The sequence below is a fragment of the Cololabis saira genome, chromosome 4, assembly GCF_033807715.1.
Source record: "Cololabis saira isolate AMF1-May2022 chromosome 4, fColSai1.1, whole genome shotgun sequence".
Classification (NCBI taxonomy): Eukaryota; Metazoa; Chordata; class Actinopteri; order Beloniformes; family Belonidae; genus Cololabis; species Cololabis saira.
In genome coordinates this window covers 29,274,568-29,292,970 of record NC_084590.1, presented here as the reverse complement: position 1 = coordinate 29,292,970, position 18,403 = coordinate 29,274,568, and the positions used below count along the sequence as shown (strand labels likewise).

The 18,403-nt window shown below is 39.2% G+C and overlaps 1 protein-coding gene across 2 annotated transcripts in view; it reads right to left on the bottom strand.

Annotated features, from left to right (window-relative positions):
- Positions 1-6,285: 6,285 nt before the first annotated feature.
- The window catches only part of drd2a (dopamine receptor D2a), an 83,922-nt gene continuing 71,804 nt past the window's right edge, over positions 6,286-18,403 (bottom strand). For both annotated transcript variants that reach the window (XM_061720320.1, XM_061720321.1), the window contains exons 4-8: positions 12,922-13,058; positions 9,729-9,937; positions 8,402-8,488; positions 7,768-8,152; positions 6,286-7,144 (exon numbers count right to left, since the gene is read on the bottom strand). In XM_061720320.1, the coding sequence (XP_061576304.1) occupies positions 6,948-7,144; positions 7,768-8,152; positions 8,402-8,488; positions 9,729-9,937; positions 12,922-13,058 (1,015 nt within the window). In that variant the 3' untranslated portion in view covers positions 6,286-6,947. The remainder of the gene's footprint in view (positions 7,145-7,767; positions 8,153-8,401; positions 8,489-9,728; positions 9,938-12,921; positions 13,059-18,403) is intronic.

The following is an 18,403-nucleotide window of genomic DNA, read 5'->3' as shown; positions in this document are numbered from 1 at the left end:
AAAAGTGTTACCGTGGCGACGCTAGACGCCAACAAGCGCACCCCCCCTTCATCTGATTGGTCCATATTTGATAGTTCCCCAAAAGGCACCAAATTTGGCATGCAAGCCAGGCCTGGCGATAAATTTGATATTTCATGGTTTGCATTAATGGGCGTGGCAAAATGGCTCAACAGCACCCCCCGGAAAACTTTGTGCCTCAAACCCCACAATACGGTTTGACGTACATGCACGAAAATCGCTACACACCTGTATCATGGCACAACTTAAAGAAAAGTCTCTTGGAGCCATGGCCGAAACCGAACATGATGTCGGCCATTTTGAATTAATCGTGTCATTTTGGTGAAATTTATGCCATTCCTTCGGCAGTTAATTCAGCCCGAACGGTAACGTGCACCCAGGTGTGTTATACATCAAAATGTGCGTCTCCATCCTGCGACACCACGCATTACTTTTCTCTTTCAGAAGTGTTACCGTGGCGACGCTAGACGCCAAAAGGCGCGCCCGCCCTTCATGTGATTGGTCCATATTTGATAGTTCTCCAAAAGTCACCAAATTTTGCACGCAGGCCAGACTTGGCGATAAATTTGATATTTCATGGTTTGCATTAATGGGCGTGGCCTAACGGCTCAACAGCGCCCCCTAGAATACTTTTATCTGCCATAACTTTTGAATGGTTTGACATAGGAAGTTGTGGGTGGTGTCATGGGACTCTGTAATGAGTCCTTAAGCTTCGTTGGCCTTAATTAGCCCCGCCCCTTCTTCTGATTGGTTGTCCCGATTTTCTGCTATAACTTTGGAATGGTTTGACATAGAGAGTCGTGGGTGGTGTCATCAGATTCTTTATGGAGTCCTTGACCTTCATTGGCCAGAATTAGCCCCGCCTCTTCTTCTGATTGGTTGTCCCTTTTTTCTGCTATAACTTTTTAATGGTTTGACATAGGAAGTCGTGGGTGGTGTCATGGGAATTTGTACTGAGTCCTTAAGCTTCGTTGGCCTTAATTAGCCCCGCCCCTTCTTCTGATTGGTTGTCCCGATTTTCTGCTATAACTTTGGAATGGTTTGACATAGAGAGTCGTGGGTGGTGTCATCAGATTCTGTATGGAGTCCTTGACCTTCATTGGCCTGAATTAGCCCCGCCCCTTCTTGTCATTGGTTGTCCCTTTTTTCTGCTATAACATTTTAATTGTTTGACATAGGAAGTCGTGGGTGGTGTCATGGGACTTTGTAATGAGTCCTTAAGCTTAGTTGGCCTTAATTAGCCCCGCCCCTTCTTCTGATTGGTTGTCCCGATTTTCTGCTATAACTTTTGAATGGTTTTGACATAGGAAGTCGTGGGTGGTGTCTTTTCTGAAATGCTTATGGGGGGCGGTGGCCGTGAGTGCGAGGGCCCGTTCATCGCTGCTTGCAGCTTTAATTTATGAATTGAAATCTTAAACTTACCAAAGTTACTAATAAAAGTTAATTCACATTTTACATAGCATAGTCATAGTCAAGTTGGTTCTTTGTATTCCAAAATAAGTCATGTGTTGTATATTAAACAGTCTATCAGACAATTTTGGGGTTTTTCGGGTCGGATCGGGTGTCTATATGCGCAATTTAAACTCTCCAATTAGCAAACTACTGGATACCTTTCCCTGCCTCATCATCTGGGCTTGCCTCGACGCGGGGCCCCACGGCTGCTTGAGACCCGGTCGGATCGGTGATTTTTGTAACAAATTTATCAAACGAGCCTTTCAGAGAGGCAATAAACTCTTCCATTCTCTTTCGTTTTTTTCTTTTTTCATCCCCTGATGGAAATTTCCTGAATCTGTCTCGTTCTCTCGACGTTGTGTGACAGTTTGTTCCACACTCCCCCCGTCTGGATCAGAGCAGCTTGTGTCTGCGCTTGGTCTGACGCAGTTGTATTGAACAACAGACACGCGCATCATTGCACATATATTTATTGATATGCACAGACTAGTACACATTTAGGTCTGTAATGGAACGTTACGTGACTGTTGATATTTATAAGGGAAAAAAGAAAAAAAAAAAACGGCCCATAGCGCGAGGCCCCTTGGGGCGCACGGTTCGCACACCCCTTGCAGCGGCCCTGTGCGTATTTATGCGTATATATATATGTATGTATACTAAATATAGTAATAATGCACATATATATGCCTTAGGTTTTTACCGGCATGATATCAACCATTAATATGTGTGCAAACAAAAAAAAAAAAAAATGTTTTTTTTTGTCCCTCTGTCTGGGCCCCTCCCCTGTCAATCGGGCCCTAGGCACATGCCTAGTTTGCCTTTGCATTAATCCGGCTCTCTGTACATCCAAACGAGTGAGAAAACGGCGCCAGACTGGAAAAACTTTTTTTCAGTCGCCAAGCAACTTGCAACAAATATGTACGCGATGCGCACATGCACGCCCTGCTCTGCGCCGAGTCTGTGCACACCCGGCGGTGTGCGCGGCGCAAACCGTGTTCTATGTGAAAGCCTCTTTAGCCCATTTTCCCCTGCCAAAACATTCTATACAATCACACTCATCTCAGTCCAGCCGTTAACCTGCCTCTCCTTTTGGATGAATCCCGGACCAGACTCAGACGGATAGCATCAAAAGTATTCTCATTTTAGTACATACTGAACATAAATTCCTTAATTTTCGTTCGTTCGTTTTTATTTATTTCGAACATGTATAAAAAAAAAATCAAGAAAAAAAGATAAGAGAAACAAATACAGGTGGGCATTCCACCACATAAAGAAAAAAAAATCCTTAATTTACCTCTGTCTCTGAGTGTGATTCTGCACATGAGTCAGATACATGTCAGGCGGAATCCCTACGCTGATTTCAACTCTGGCTGTAATGTGATACTTGGGAAGTCCTATATTTTCTACAGTGGGACCCATTGTAAAGGGGTTGACAACCACTGCTGTAGAGGAAGAAATGTTCAAAATGTTCTTACACTGAAGAACACTTTTTCACAAACTCGAGAGCCTCTGCCCGTCTTACACTTTTCCAGATGCTCTTTCACGGAAAAATAAGGGAAATCATAAAAATATTTAAAACACTTTACATGTTTGATTGTGAATAAACTATGAGATGTCTAATTCACTGCTTTCTGTTTCTATTTACACTTTATACAGAAATTTTGGGAGAAAAATAAAAGATTTCAGATGTTTCGTTTGCCCCTTCAAAATCTTGACTTCAGCTTGATTGAAATGTTGGGACCTTAAAAGAGCTGTATAGAAATGACAGCTTACAGTACTCCATACACTGAAACAGCACTGTAATAAAGACAGACTGATAACATCATTACATCCCAATCGGTTCAAATTATTCCTCCTGGAGTGGGTTCTGCAAGCTTTTGAATCATTCTGAGTACTTGTAGCCCCCAGGGCTCTGGAAGGATTGGCACTGGGAGCAGGCGGACAACATTTTCCTGATAAAGTCAGAAATTAAATCAGAAACATGGTGCTGAGGGATCATAACCTAAACAATACAAAAGGAGGGGGGCAAAGGAAATAGCACAAGAAGATTACATTTTAATTTCAGCTCCATTGTATTGTGAAGAATAACCACTTAACAGGCTTATGTTTAAATCCTCTATGTGGGGCCGTGGCTGTGTGCTTGCTTACAGTACATTTGTTAGTCTCAACTGCTGGATTTAAGCCTTAAATCATTGCATTTTCACAAAAAATATTCATTAAGTGAGATGGGATCCTGATGTTAAATCCTCAGTGAATATTTATGTAGTTTTATGTTGTGGTTATGTTCCCCACAAAAACGTTATAAAACAGTTAAATAAAGGACATCCAGCATTGAAAAAAAAGTAACACAATGCATTGATTTGGGCAAACTAAGCAACCAGGGAATAAAGAGAATTCATAATTGATAAGACTTAATCAGTATTTTAACTGATGAAAATTGGATTATATAGTAAGTAACTGAAAATGACATAATGTTAGAGACCATAATGTTAGGTCCATAAAAATGATATGTTTAACACCTACACTTTATTTATAACTTTATAGGGATATATTAGCCACAGATACATCTCATTGGCTGCTTTACAAGAGATAGTTGTTTTCTTTGTTTCTCAGCTTAAAAGAATGTGTCATGGCCTCCCAATAGCGGCCTCACTCTGATATTGTTTGCCAGAGGGCAAATGAAATCCAAAAGTCCTTTGAGAGGGTGGGTCCATCAGGCTGTGTCTCTGGGAATACCACATTCTTCAGCCATGGCCTGAAGGGACATGGTTAAACTGGCAAAACAACCTTTTTGCAGATTCTGTTGGTATTCGACAAAGACAAGAGGAAATTAAGTGATAAGAAAAAAAGAGAAAGAAAAATAAATCTTCTGAGCTTCTGTTAGGAACCTATTTGTATTCCTGTATTGGCTTATTTTTTAATGCATGAATGAAAATGCAAGTTTAGCTGAGTGATAAGAAGCACAAGCATACATTTGTGATTTTTTTTAGTATTGTAATCCGCATAAGCACTAAACTTGCATCAACCATAGCTTACATTAACATTTAATCACGATGTTTTGGTTTTGACTTTTTTATAGAGCATATAAAGCATTATAGAGAAAATATAGAGAAATATAGAGCATATTTTATGAACTGATTTTAAAGATATGTAATAGTAAACAATTGCCATATCCTCTACAAACAAAGGAGACCACCTTGTCAATAACAACTAATATTTCTATTCTACACTAAGTTGGCAGGAACCGTACAATAGACTATTTGACTAATTTGCCTCCCAAACTCAAAAATATGATAAGTTGTAAAAGTTCTTCAACATGTACTTCAAGTAGGAGACAGATCTAGACTGTAGGGAAGCTGGTGACATAGGCAGACTGTCAATGAAGCAATGCTGCTGTAAGTCATCCAGAATGAGGGATTGCCTTGTCTTGCTCCTCTAACGATGTACTTCCTGGAGATTGACATTGTTTTGGTAGCAGCATATACCTCTCAAAGAGCAGCTGTGCATCAATGATACCCTCACAGCAAGCCACCGAGGTCATGTTCAGTGGGGTTTTCCCATACTGTCACGGATGGGTGCTCTTTCACCCTCCACTGATACCAACTGGGATGGTCATTCTCATCTTTTCCACACAGAACCCGAAGCCAATATTTCCCAACACTAACTGATCTGACCACAAAATCATTTTGTGGAACTACATAGATTCCTCCTTGAATGGTACATTTTCAGGTTGCATTTCTCAGTTTCTGAGTTAATTCAGTCGTCATGGTTTCTCAAGGTACTTCCAAGCCTGTGTACTAAAGCGACAAAGTAACTCTTAAGGCAGCTACTTTTTTTCTCTTTCTCTATTTTTTTGTATTTTGTGCATTGAAGATACAAAGAAAAAAATGTTGAAAAAGAAATATGTAATTTCCAATTTCAACATAGATTGTGTTAACTAAACAATGTGTGAGCTTGACTGTGACATTACTGCTCACACCGCAACAGAGACTCTGGCTTTGGAAGTTATAACATCAAACCAAACAAATCAATGACGGACAAAAATGTTCCAAAGTATAAACACAATAGTGATCAGTTTAATCAACCAACTGCTGCTACCCTGGACAAAGAATATGTATTATGTCATGTGTTCAGTAAAATGGGTTTTTTTTTGTCTTAAAGTCAATTTAGTTTACTCACCTATTGTAAAGTCACATCAGTACTATCTGGAGGCACTTCACAGCAAAAGTTATGAAGTTCAATATTAGACAAAATGTTTACAGTACAATTCATCCTGCATTTTGATTCAGTTGGAAGTTTTTCAGACATTTTGAAACAGCGCAATCTTGAAGTGACAAATGCCTTGCTGCATCGCTCCAAGACAGCAACAAGATATATCAACCTCAAATATGTCACATGGCCAATATACCATCCATAGCGATCATATGATTGGTCTATTTGTCAATTGAATTTTGAAGCACAAATGCAGATCATTTCTAATATTTGTCTTTCTTTTCCCATGGCAGCGTTTTTGAGCTTTAAGGCTTTCTTGATCATATCAAGTATAAAGGGCTCCTCATTAAGTAAGCATACGATGAAAATGTTTACATGCGCCCATGTACACCCACTGAAATATTAATATGGCACTTAACACTGTATTGTAACTTCATTTATTGGAGATCTTTTGATATATATATATATATATATATATATATATATATATATATATATATATATATATATATATATATATATATATATATATATATATATATAAATATTTTATTTTTTACATACATTTCATAAAAACTCAAACAAGAGCAGCATGCATCACATTTCCATTGCAAGCATATAATCACAGTTAATATGTCAAGAAAACCTATGTACAGTACAACAAATAATGATAATAGCAATTAGAATAATATTGATGTAGATTTAATCATTTATAAAACTGAAAAATGCAGATATTGGCATTGCCACATTGTACAACAATTAAATCCTTTCTTTGACAGACATTCCGATCATTGATAGATAGATTTCAAGAATAAGAGCTGACGCTTCAGTTTTAACACTGCATCGAACACTGTATCTTTAACATTTTCTGAATCATCAAAACATAAAACACACACACAATAAATAGCAGTTTGCAGCTTCCGTGTGTGGTATTCACAGATGGTACTTTATGTAACAAGCACAATGATTTTAGAGAACAATGTTATTACTGTTTTTTTTCCCTCTCCACTGGTACAGACTTTTCTTGTTTTACATTCAATGATTTGGATAATAGTAATCCACAACAAATCACATACAGAGCCAACATGCCTTTTAAAGAAGACAATGTCAGTTTTTCAGTCACTTTACTCCGTAGCTCCGAGAAGCAGATTGCAGTTTCCCCATGTGGTGCATTTTTCCTTAACAGGATGAGGTATTTGCCGAAGACGGCCCAACCCTTTATTCCTCACTTCTCCCTCAGTCTGATCAGCGAGGGAGCTGTCCGCTTAGCAGTGCAAGATCTTAATGAAAGCTTTCCTGAACTCGATGTTAAAAGTGGTGTATATGATGGGATTTATAGCACTATTCACGTAGCCCAGCCAAGTGAAGGCGTTATACATCTCGGCAGGAACCTTGCATTTGGTGCAATGGGTGTTCAAGATATGTGTGATGAAAAATGGCAGCCAACATATGATGAACACACCTGAAAATATAAGAGAAAAAAATTGTATATTAGAGAAAGAAGAAGTGAGGAAAAGGGAAAAATAAATATACTGTGTATCAAACCCCCAATATGGGATGCAAATGAAGGAGCTGGCTCAACAATGAGAGTGATTTCTGTTTGTTGCATCACTGTCTGCTTTGCTTTTTAATCTCTATGCCGAGTCCTTCCGAAATATTTGAGCTGGAGATAAAAAGCACACGCACAGGCAACCAATTACCTGATTGGAGCATGCAAAATAAAGAAAGAATTGTTCATGACATGAATCCTTTGTGGTTAATTGAAACAGAAATAATTGCTTGGTTTTGATTGGATTGAACGAGGTTTGCTCCTGGTGGGATATTTTGATCACTGTATGTGTTTGTGCAAGCTGATAGGCTCTCATTTCAACTTTGCATATTCACTGAACAGCATCAAAATCAGAATCAGAACTTTCTTTTTTGCCAAGTTTTCTGCAGTTCTAATAAACAGAGAGATAAGTTTGAAGGGAAAAACATGTAAGAGGTCAGAAAATGTAAACAGAAATTTGCACAGGTGAAAAGCTACAATAGAAGAGGAATTTTAGTTGGTTTCTGAAATAATGCAAGTAATAAGATCCAACATACCAAGGACAATGGCTAACATCTGAGTCGCTTTCTTCTCCTTCTGCTGAGAGATCTTTCTCTTGCTCAGGGATTTCACTGAAGTCTGAGTCTTGCCATTAGGTAAGGCCTGTGTCTGAAAGGCTCTAGCTACGGCGGGTGCTGGATTAGCCAGGCTCTCCTTGGGATCTCCATTCCTTTCAGCTTTCTGGCCCTCCTCAGGGGGTGTAGGAGGTGTGGAAGTGGGGCTGGCGTTGGCCTTGTTAGGCATCAGCTGCTGGTGGCTGGTGGCCGGAGTGTCTCCAAGAGCACTCTGCATCTGTTGCCTTTGCTTCTGGCTGCTGCCACTGTTGTTCAGCTCATCCAGCTCCAGATCTTCCCCTTCATTGGCCACTTCTTTGATGAAAATCTGAGCGAGGTCAAGATGAGCAGCAAAACAGAGGTTCAGTTCATCATTTCTTGTTTGGATTAAAGGGTGTGATTTAAAATAACAAGTGATAAACATCCTACAAATTCTGATCCTTTAATTTATTTTCCTTCTAAATATTCAAACAGAAGCAAAAGGAAACATTTCAAGATATAGTTTCACACAGAAAATAATGAGATCTTTTTGAGAAAAACAAACACATTTTTTTTTTAGAAAAAAGAGCAAACAGACCACTTTCTTCTTGTTGACAGGAAAATTCCCATTAGATTTTACAATCATGGTGCACAACTTCACATCCTCTGGATGAGTACACTTATCCTGAAATGGAAACAGCTGTGTCAGGCAACGAGAGGGTACAATGTCAAAGTACCTGACAAATATAATGTCTAAGCACAGAAGCACAGGTCCCACTGCTCATGAGGTCAGATGAGATGACATACTGTAAATCTCAGGAACAGAAGGCTGTTTCCTAACAATATGAACTGCGGCTTCATACAAAACCCTGATCTGTTTAGCTGTATTATTGTTATTGTTATATTATTATGTGTATTATTTCACCAAAATGACTGTATAAGTATAACTGTATAGGTCTTTCACAGAAAGTACAATCACGGGCTGCTCGGTGGAGCAGTGGGTTAAGCAAAGTGGCTCATATACTGAAGCTACAGTCCTCCTGCAGCGGTCCTCCTGCAGCGGTCGCAGGTTCGAATCCCGGCCTGTGACCCTTTGCTGCATGTCATCCCCATTCTCTCTCTCCACCCCCTTCCTGTCTGTATACTTTGAATAGAGGGCCACTAGAGCCCAAAAAAATCTTTAAAAAAAAATATACAATTGCGTTGGTGAAATAATCTTAATAAATTACAACCTTTTTGGTTATATTGGAATTCTCCATAAAGATTCTGCTAACAATCTGTCAAAATACTGGGAGTGAAACCACTGTGATAGATGATACATTAACATGACTCATCTATGGCGCTTGATCATGAGGCCCCCCCACACACACACACACACACATCCATTGCCACTTGAGTTTCTCAATGACTGGAAAATCAATATCCCTTGAAGTAAAAGGTCATTTGGGCTTCATAATTTATGCAGCATGACAACGTTTGAGAGAAATATGTACTAGTTAATGTACTTTAAGATTAAGCAGTTCATCAACGTATGCACAAAAACACTGTCTAATAGTCTAAAGGTGTCAGTGAGAGCTGCACTTTCACTCTATGGTCTTGAATTATATATACTGTGTGTTTTAAAGAAAATCAATTCTCTCCTTTTTGTTTCCATTTTTTCTGTTATGTTCTTTTGCAGTGTAATATAATGGCTGTTAAAATACCATGCTTTCAGATTAATTCACTTCAAGGTTTGGATGTTAAGACTTACAAGTATGCTGACAAAACTTTACTCCAAAATGATGAAATACTACAAAAAAAAACAAAAAAACCCACGTACACACACAGCTTCCAGTACAACAAAGGGATAGATTGATTCTAGTATTGAATTGAATCCATAAAAGGGCTGGCTGTTAAACAACACCTGTATTGCAACAAATGCTCACCTTCAGTGAAGTGACCAAGTCAGTGTCAGCAGCCTGACGGACATGCTGCTTTGGTTTTGTGTTTACGCGCTTCCGTCGCTTCCTCAGGACCACATAAATCTGCACATAAACCAGCAGGGTAATGATGAAGGGCACGTAGAAGGACACAATGGAGGAGTATACCACAAAGGCTGGATTGGCGATCACACAGAGGGACTCATCACGAGTAGCTGCAAAGATAAGCAAAGAATGAATAAAAACTTCTGACTGCATGTTCCGTCCCAGCCACGTGAGGAACTCTTGTCTGGCTTGAACCAAGCCCTGGTCTTTGCAGTCCATCACTTGGAACGCAACCAGAATTGTAAACATATTTTTTTATTCCCCAACCTTGGAGGGCATTCATGCGATTTTCCTTTTTCATACCTCTTATCCTGTGAAATCCCATAAGCAAGCGTATGCTTATCTTATTGCTTATCCAGAAAATTGCATTATGGATTATATTTGGTGCCGAATGTGGAGATAATGGCCCGGTTTCCCAGATCAGTTAAGTAGCTCTTAACAGCGAAAGACTTCTTTCACAGGCTCTTTAAGAAGGTTTGAAAGAAGTCTTTCGCTGTTAAGAGCTACTTAACTGATCTGGGAAACCGGGCCAATATCATTCTAATTTTTACCCTCTGCATTGGGGCTTGACCTGATTATTGCACTATTTGGATATTTGTTTGTCTGCTAAATACATAGGAAATCAGGACACAATGGCTTTTGTTGGTGCAGTTTTCACCCGTGGGATTTAAATCAGTATTTAAAATGATCAAAACTATTGACTATTTCAAAATAAAGAGCATAAGATTAATTAAAAGGCTAAATCTACATGCTGAATCTCTGAACAAATCATTTAACTCAAATGCAAATGCGGTAACTCTGGTCTAGTCTTCCATAATGCTACATAATGTACATCTAGTCTATACACATGCACCAAAAATATGTGGTTATGTCTGTTAGAGCAAATTTGTTGGACTAATTTGACAAAACTCCAGACTTGCAGGATGTGGCTGCAGTGATTGATCATTCCATGCTTCCTGTATCATACACAGGGTACATTTTCAGCTATTGCTTGTTTGACAAGTCTAAAGACGAGATAAATCAATGTTACATTGAGTGACAGGATTCAGATTCAGATTCAGATTCAGAAAACTTTATTCATCCCCGAGGGGCAATTGCAGGACAACTGAGCAGCAAGACGTTGAAAATCTCAAATAGAACAAGAAATAAAATAGAATAAAAATGAACAGGGCATGTCTCCTTATATGTGAGCTACAGGAGCCGTTATGACACTCAGGCATTTTCTAGAAACCTCTGCATCAGAGCTGCTTTAACATTGATCCTCAACTTACATTCCTGTTTGTGGCACTAACAAGCTGAAGCCCAAACACAGTCAGTTTGATCCAGTTTGAAGCAGTAGTTTCTTGGCAGTTATCATCCCAATCACAACAACCAGTCTCCCATTTTTGTTCTTTTGTTTTTTTTGGCCACATATAAGGTTGGCAACGTAGCTTGTGTCTCCAACACATAAAATCTCGTTTTGGCATCTAGTAATTAGTGAAAATTACATTTTGATGAAATATAGTATTACAGTTTATGTTTTAACACCAAAGCCATAGTGTCTCCTGATGACACTAGGCCGATTGACTCACTTTTTAACTGTATTTTAGATATTAAGGCCTGGATGTCACAGAATTTTTTACAGCTAAACCAGGACAAGACTGAAGTACTAATCGTCCCAGAGAGATAAACCGGCCTCTAAACTAAATATATATGGAGTAAACCCGAGCAAAGAGGCAAGAAATCTAAGAGTCATACTTGACTCTGATTTTAATTTCAAATCACATGTACGCTGTGTCACAAAAACAGCATTTTATCATTTAAAAAATATTTCTAAGTTGAGGCCGTTTCTCTCTCTGAGCAACACGGAGAGACTAATGCACTAATGCCTTCATAACTAGCAGGATAGATTAATGCTCTTCTTACTGGTCTACCCAAGAATACCATAAATCAGCTGCAACTGGTTCAAAACGCTGCAGCACGACTTCTGACTCAGACCAGAAGGAGAGCACACATTAGGCCCATTTTAAAATCTTTACACTGGCTACGTGTTAGTTTTCGTGTCGATTTTAAAGTTCTTTTATTAGTTTATAAAGCGCTACATGGGCTTGCACCAGAGTATATTTCAGAGATGTTTTTATTCTATGAACCAGGAAGGCCCCTCAGATCCTCTGGCTCTTCCTTTTTAGCTGTTCCACAGAGTAGAACTAAAACATTTGGGGATGCTGCTTTTAGCCACTATGCTCCAAAACTGTGGAACAGCCTGCCGGAGGATCTGAGAGGAGCTGGAAATGTGGACATTTTTAAACGTAGACTAAAAACTCATCTCTTTGGTCTGGCTTTTATGTAGCATCAAATCTTATAGTTTTATTCTGTTTAACATTTTTTAGAGGTATTTGTTTTATTTATTTATCTATTTCTTGTAATGTTTTTATTATTATATTTTATTGTTGTGGACTGATTATTTTTTAGCCTTAATCCTTAAACTTTTATCATTGTTTCATTTTAATTAACTACCGTATATTGTATGTCAGTGTGCATTGGTCTCCCAGTTTTTATTTTTGTTTTTATTATGCTTATTTTTCAGTCAAAATGTCAAAGCACTTTGTATTTCATGTACCTGGATGAAAGGTGCTATACAAATAAAATTTGATTGATTGATTGATTGATTGAAAGTCCCCTGTGCGGTTTTTAATAACTGACTTAAACCAAGAAGTTTGCAATGTATAAACAGTGAAAAAACAACAAGTGGATCCAAAAATGGCATTTGAAAAGTCAGGGGTTTGAGCAGGAGTCCAGCTTAGTTTGACGGAAGTGTCTGTGTTTGCCATCCACGCCTCTGCCATCTGGATGTGATGTAACATGTGTGATGTGACATGTTTCATTATCAAGTTATTTGTCTTTTTCTCTTATGTAAAAAATACCCCAAGACTGTAGACATGAATGAGTTTAGTTTTTCTCAACTACTGTAAAGATAAAAAGGCATCATGTATGGACTAATCCAACAAAAAGAGTGGTATACTAATATTATAAAAAATGACTTGCTTCAGGGACTACTGTCGTAGATTGTTGGTAGGAAACAGAGCTGTAGACTGTGTATTTAACTCTTTCTTACCTGTGTTATTAAGGCCAAACAACAGGGGGCAGGATATGGCAAAAGACAGGACCCACACCACAGAGATCATGACTGTGACTCTTCTCTTGGAACTGTAGCGCGTGTTGTACAGCATTGGCATCGCGACTGCTGTGTATCTGGATGGGATCAAGAAGATAGAAAACATGCGTAATCTAAGACACCTGTCTGAAGATATCAGAGCTATTAGGTAAACTTTTTTTAATTATTCTTTTCTTCTTTCATGTCTTGATTTGACTCATCTTTGATTTTGATTCATAATAGTAATATCAAATGTATCTCTAACCTCTCTTTCAGTCTCTAAGTAGTTTAAACTACATCACAGTACAAAGCATGAAGCCTACGAATGTGTTAAACCAGAAATATTCTGTGTCCTTTGTGGTCAGGTCCTATTAGGTGTTGGACTGGCCCTTTGGAAGCAGTTATATGCTGCAGACTTACACCAAAATGAGATTTCGTAAATCGAGGGCGTATTATTTCCCCAGGTCTCTTGCTTGAAAGACCTTATCATTTAACCTTGCTACATTGCTTGACCTCATTAGTAGTTTGGCTGTATACCAGGGAATGCACAGATTTGTCCTGTATTGCATTCAGTAATTTCTGTGTTCTTCTCCTTGAAAAATATCCAACATAAAGTCATAGGTTGAGCTTTAGGCTATTTTGAAAGGATTCAGTCTTTAAAAAAGACGAAAAGGAAATCAGGATATAGTGATGGTGTTTTTTTTTTATGTTGTCATTGATTGTGCAACAGTTCTTGTTGCATATTAGGCTCTTCTTGCGCTCATCTGAAACAAGTAACAGGAACAAGAAATAAGGTGGGTTGAGGTTGCTGAAATATGTCAGGCATTTTTCTAAAATCTTGCAGCAGAATGAGAGAAGGCAGTACAGTTTCTTAGACTGCACTAAAAGCACATATTCGGAAAATTTGTGGACAGTTAGTATCGGGAAAATGTGTTTGAAATGTTGGGAGATGAAATGCAGTGAAAGCAGCTCCATTATGTGTAAATACCATTCATACCTACCTGCCTACCATCACACCTTCTGAAAATAACAGCAAATTGCTCTTTACTTAACTGCACACACATTGCACACAGATTGGCCCGACATTATCGGCTATTTTGCACTTTATATACCAGATGTCAGTCCACACTAGCCTTTCCTTTTTTAACTGTTTATTTATTTTTTTATTAACTTGAAGTACTGCATCTTTTAAGATTCTTGACCGTAGTAAATGCTGATGAATGACATGATAAGATTTGCTAGCCTGTAGCACGCTATAGAATGACAGGATGATTTTAACCGAGGTGAAGTCCAATTATTTCAACCATATTATGTATATACATTATGTATTGTGTTACATTTTTATTCCATTCATTTAACATAATTCAACATGATGTACGATTAATAACACATTTTTTGGAATTTCTATGAACTGTATTTGTCTCTTGCATGTTTGTAATACCTTCTGCAAAAGCGAAGTTTTGTTGTATGCACAACCAGGTTAAAATGCCAGTGTTGCATGTGCATCGAATAGGCACAACCTGATGATTTGTATTTTGGCTTATATGTTAACTGACTAGAGCATCTGAACCAGCTGGGTGACGTGCACAACATCCCATCTAGAGTTTTCAGTCTGTGGCCTGTTTTTCAAAGTAAAACATCAAGGAAGTGGTTCTCGTCAAAATGGAGTTAAAATAAAGTTTAAACATTTTCTCAGCAACAAAACACCTTTCATCCTTCATCAGTCTCGTGACTGATAGTCCATGTAGCCTATTACATATATCAAAGTTGGTTGGCACAGCATGACACAGTACTTTGAAGTATAAATGATGAAGCCTCAGAGAGCTGTGGATCAGATAAAAGGAGGCAGATTTATCTGTGAATGTTATCTGAAGTTTTACAAATCAGTCTCATATGGGTGGACAGTGAAATGTATTCAATCCAAGGAAAGCAATTCAAGATTCATTCACACTCGACCCTCTTGTGAATAGAAATCACAAGTACGCAGCAAGCTGCAACAAATCAGATGAATACTATCTAAATATAAATGTGGATGCCATCTCTCTCCTGCATGCTTGAAACATTAAAATATGCACAGAGTAGTCTGTAAGATTATTCATATTAACAGGATTTGCTCCAAATGCAAGACTCACATACGTTCTATCTCAAATCATATCAATAAAAATATCAATAAGAGCTCTAATTGCGTCAATACGTGGCCATGGTGGGCATTATATGGATTGAAATGGAAAATGCAACCAAGCAGAAATGTGTGTAGATTAAATGTGAGAGTTATATTCACGGAAAATATGGAAGATGTGATGTTTTTGGAATGATGTTGCATATTTTAGAAGTTAGAATCAAGTGATGAGTTTTAATACATGTAATGATGAAAGCTTCAGCTCTTTGTACTCCTCATGACTAAACAACTTCCCAATGTTTTTTTCTTCAATTCAATCCATCCATCCATCCATCCATCCATCCATCCATCCATCCATCCATCCATCCATCCATCCATCCATCCATCCATCCATCCATCCATCCATCCATCCATCCATCCATCCATCCATCCATCCATCCATCCATCCTTTGCAGGGTCACAGGGTTCTTGCGGAGCCTATTCCAGCTAATTACTAGCGAAAGGCAGGGTTTCACCCTGGACAGGTCGCCAGTCTGATGCAGGGCCACATATACAAACAGACAACCGTACACACTCGCACCTACGGAAAATTTAGAATAATCCATTAACATAGTTTGCATGTCTTTGGACTGTGGGAGGAAGCCGGAGTACCCGGAGGAAACCCACACAGGCACGGGGAGAACATGCAAACTCCACACAGAAAGACTCCAGCTGGGCCAGGGAGTAGAACCAGGAACTTTCTTGCTGTGAAGCCACCGTGCTGTCCAATTCAATTCCAATTAAATCAATTCAATTCAATTCAATTCAATTCAATTCAATTCTCTATAACCACTTATTCCTATTTTAGGGTCTTGGGGGTCAGCTGGAGGCTATCTCAGCTCTCCTTGGGCAAAAGGCAGGGCTACGCCCTGGACAGCTCGCCAGTCCATCACAGGAACAGAAGTAAACAATCGCATATACTCCCAGTCAATTTAGAATCATGAAGTACAAATCAAAATAAATATATTTTATTAATCATGAAGAGGAATCATATTGTGACAGCAATGTGTTGGTAAATCAGTAATCTAAATCTAAAGTCACAATTGGCTCTTTAGAAGTTTATACTGTATGTGTTGCAAGGAATAGCCTCCAGCGGTAGTCTGTATTGCAGCAAACCTGAATACGCCTGAATTATTTCTGCTGTTTTGTTGTTGTCTACCCACTACTCTGTTGCGAGGAGAATGTCCACTTTTGTCCATTACATTTGTCTTAAGCAACACTCTTCTTTGGATAAATGAGCTGTAGGGGCTAAAGCCCGGTCCCCAGCAAGGGGCACCGGTCTTTATACGTTTGTTTTATGTTTTGTCTTTGCTTTTTTCACTCACTGGCTCTGATACTCCTGCTTTAACAGATGGTTGCTGATGAAATTGCACTCTCTACCACAGACTAATAATAGATGTGCATCATCTCGCGGCAAACACTGAAAGAGCCTCCTCAAGAAAAATACCTTCTGTCATGCCTTTTATTGTAGACAGCCTAATTGCTGCATTTCCATTTGAGTCTATTGTTTAAGTGAGAACAAAGATATTTATAGTTTACCACCTCCACTCCTTCCTAGGAAGAAAACAGTCTTTGGCTTTTTTCTGGGTCCTCCCAAGCTCCAATTAGCCCACATCATGACCACAAAATGGTCCTCCAGTTCTCTCGACTCAGCATCCTATGAACCTCTCACATGCCATCACATTCAACAAAGTCATCTGAGTATCTCTGCAGATGACAGGACTCTGACTCGTACTGGAAGTCTGATGTGGGAAGAGTGAAGAGATTGCAGTACCCTGTGGTGCTCCTGTGCTTCTCACCACCCAGTTAAACATACAACCATTCAGTCACATAAACAGTAGTGTCTTCAGGTAGTCTTTTATCCGGGCAGTTGTCTTGGCATTGCTCTAGTATTTCCCACACATCAGTGCAGACTAAATAATCATAAATGCATTGAAGAAATCAAAGAACATGGTACCTAAAACATAATGCTTTTTCCAGATGACAGACTGAAATAGGTAGATGATTAACTCCAGCTCCAAAGGCCCCATAGGTAAACATAGGGTAAACCATAGGGTCCTGGAAGGTGTTTGTTAACTTATTTAGGTGGGGCATTAACAATCTCTTCTTGACTTCGGCAATTGTTCTGTCAACTGGTCGTTATGCATCAAGGACAGATGAATTTGATTTTTCTAGGTACTTAAACAAGCCTAATTGCTCCATTTAAGTCTATTGTTGGTGTCTCCCACAGCATTAGAACCTTCTCCTGTGTTAAGTTAAGGTTCAAGATGTGTTTTAGAAATCCCACAGCTGCAGCGAGCAGGCCTCTGGGACTGACAGTATCTGGACCTACGGCCTTGTTACAAATCAGTATCTCCAGCTGCTCCTTTATCTGACTGCTGGAGAAAAATGTACAGGATTACAATTCATGACTGAGGTGGAAGATTAAACTGTTGAGTTGTGACAGGGAAGCTGTAGGTCCAGGCGGGGAGGGTGGGAGGTCTGTGTGTGGGAAGGGGGAGGTGAGGCGGATGCAATGCTTCCTCCTAATGAAAAACACGTTTGGTTCATTGGCTCTGTGCAGACTTTCATCATTCTCATGCCTCTTCTTGAGGCCATGATCTACAGTGGGGAGAACAAGTATTTGATACACTGCCGATTTTGCAGGTTTTCCCACTTGCAAAGCATGTAGAAGTCTGTAATTTTTATCATAGGTACTCTTCAACTTTGAGTGACAGAATCTAAAAAAAAATCCAGAAAATCACATTGTATGAATTTTAAGTAATTAATTTGCATTTTATTGCATGACATAAGTATTTGATCACCAGTCAACCAGTAAGACTTCCGGCTCTCACAGACCTGTTAGTTCTTCTTTAAGAAGCCCTCCTGTTCTCCACTCATTACCTGTATTAACTGCATCTGTTTGAACTCGTTACCTGTATAAAAGACACCTGTCCACACACTCAATCAAACAAACTCCAACCTCTCCACAATGGCCAAGACCAGAGAGCTGTGTAAGGACATCAGGGATAAAATTGTAGACCTGCACAAGGCTGGGATGGGCTACAGGACAATAGGCAAGCAGCTTGGTGAGAAGGCAACAACTGTTGGCGCAATTATTAGAAAATGGAAGAAGTTCAAGATGACGGTCAATCTCCCTCAGTCTGGGGCTCCATGCAAAATCTCACCTGGTGGGGCATCAATGATCATGAGGAAGGTGAGGGATCAGCCCAGAACTACACGGCAGGACCTGGTCAATGACCTGAAGAGAGCTGGGACCACAGTCTCAAAGAAAACCATTAATAA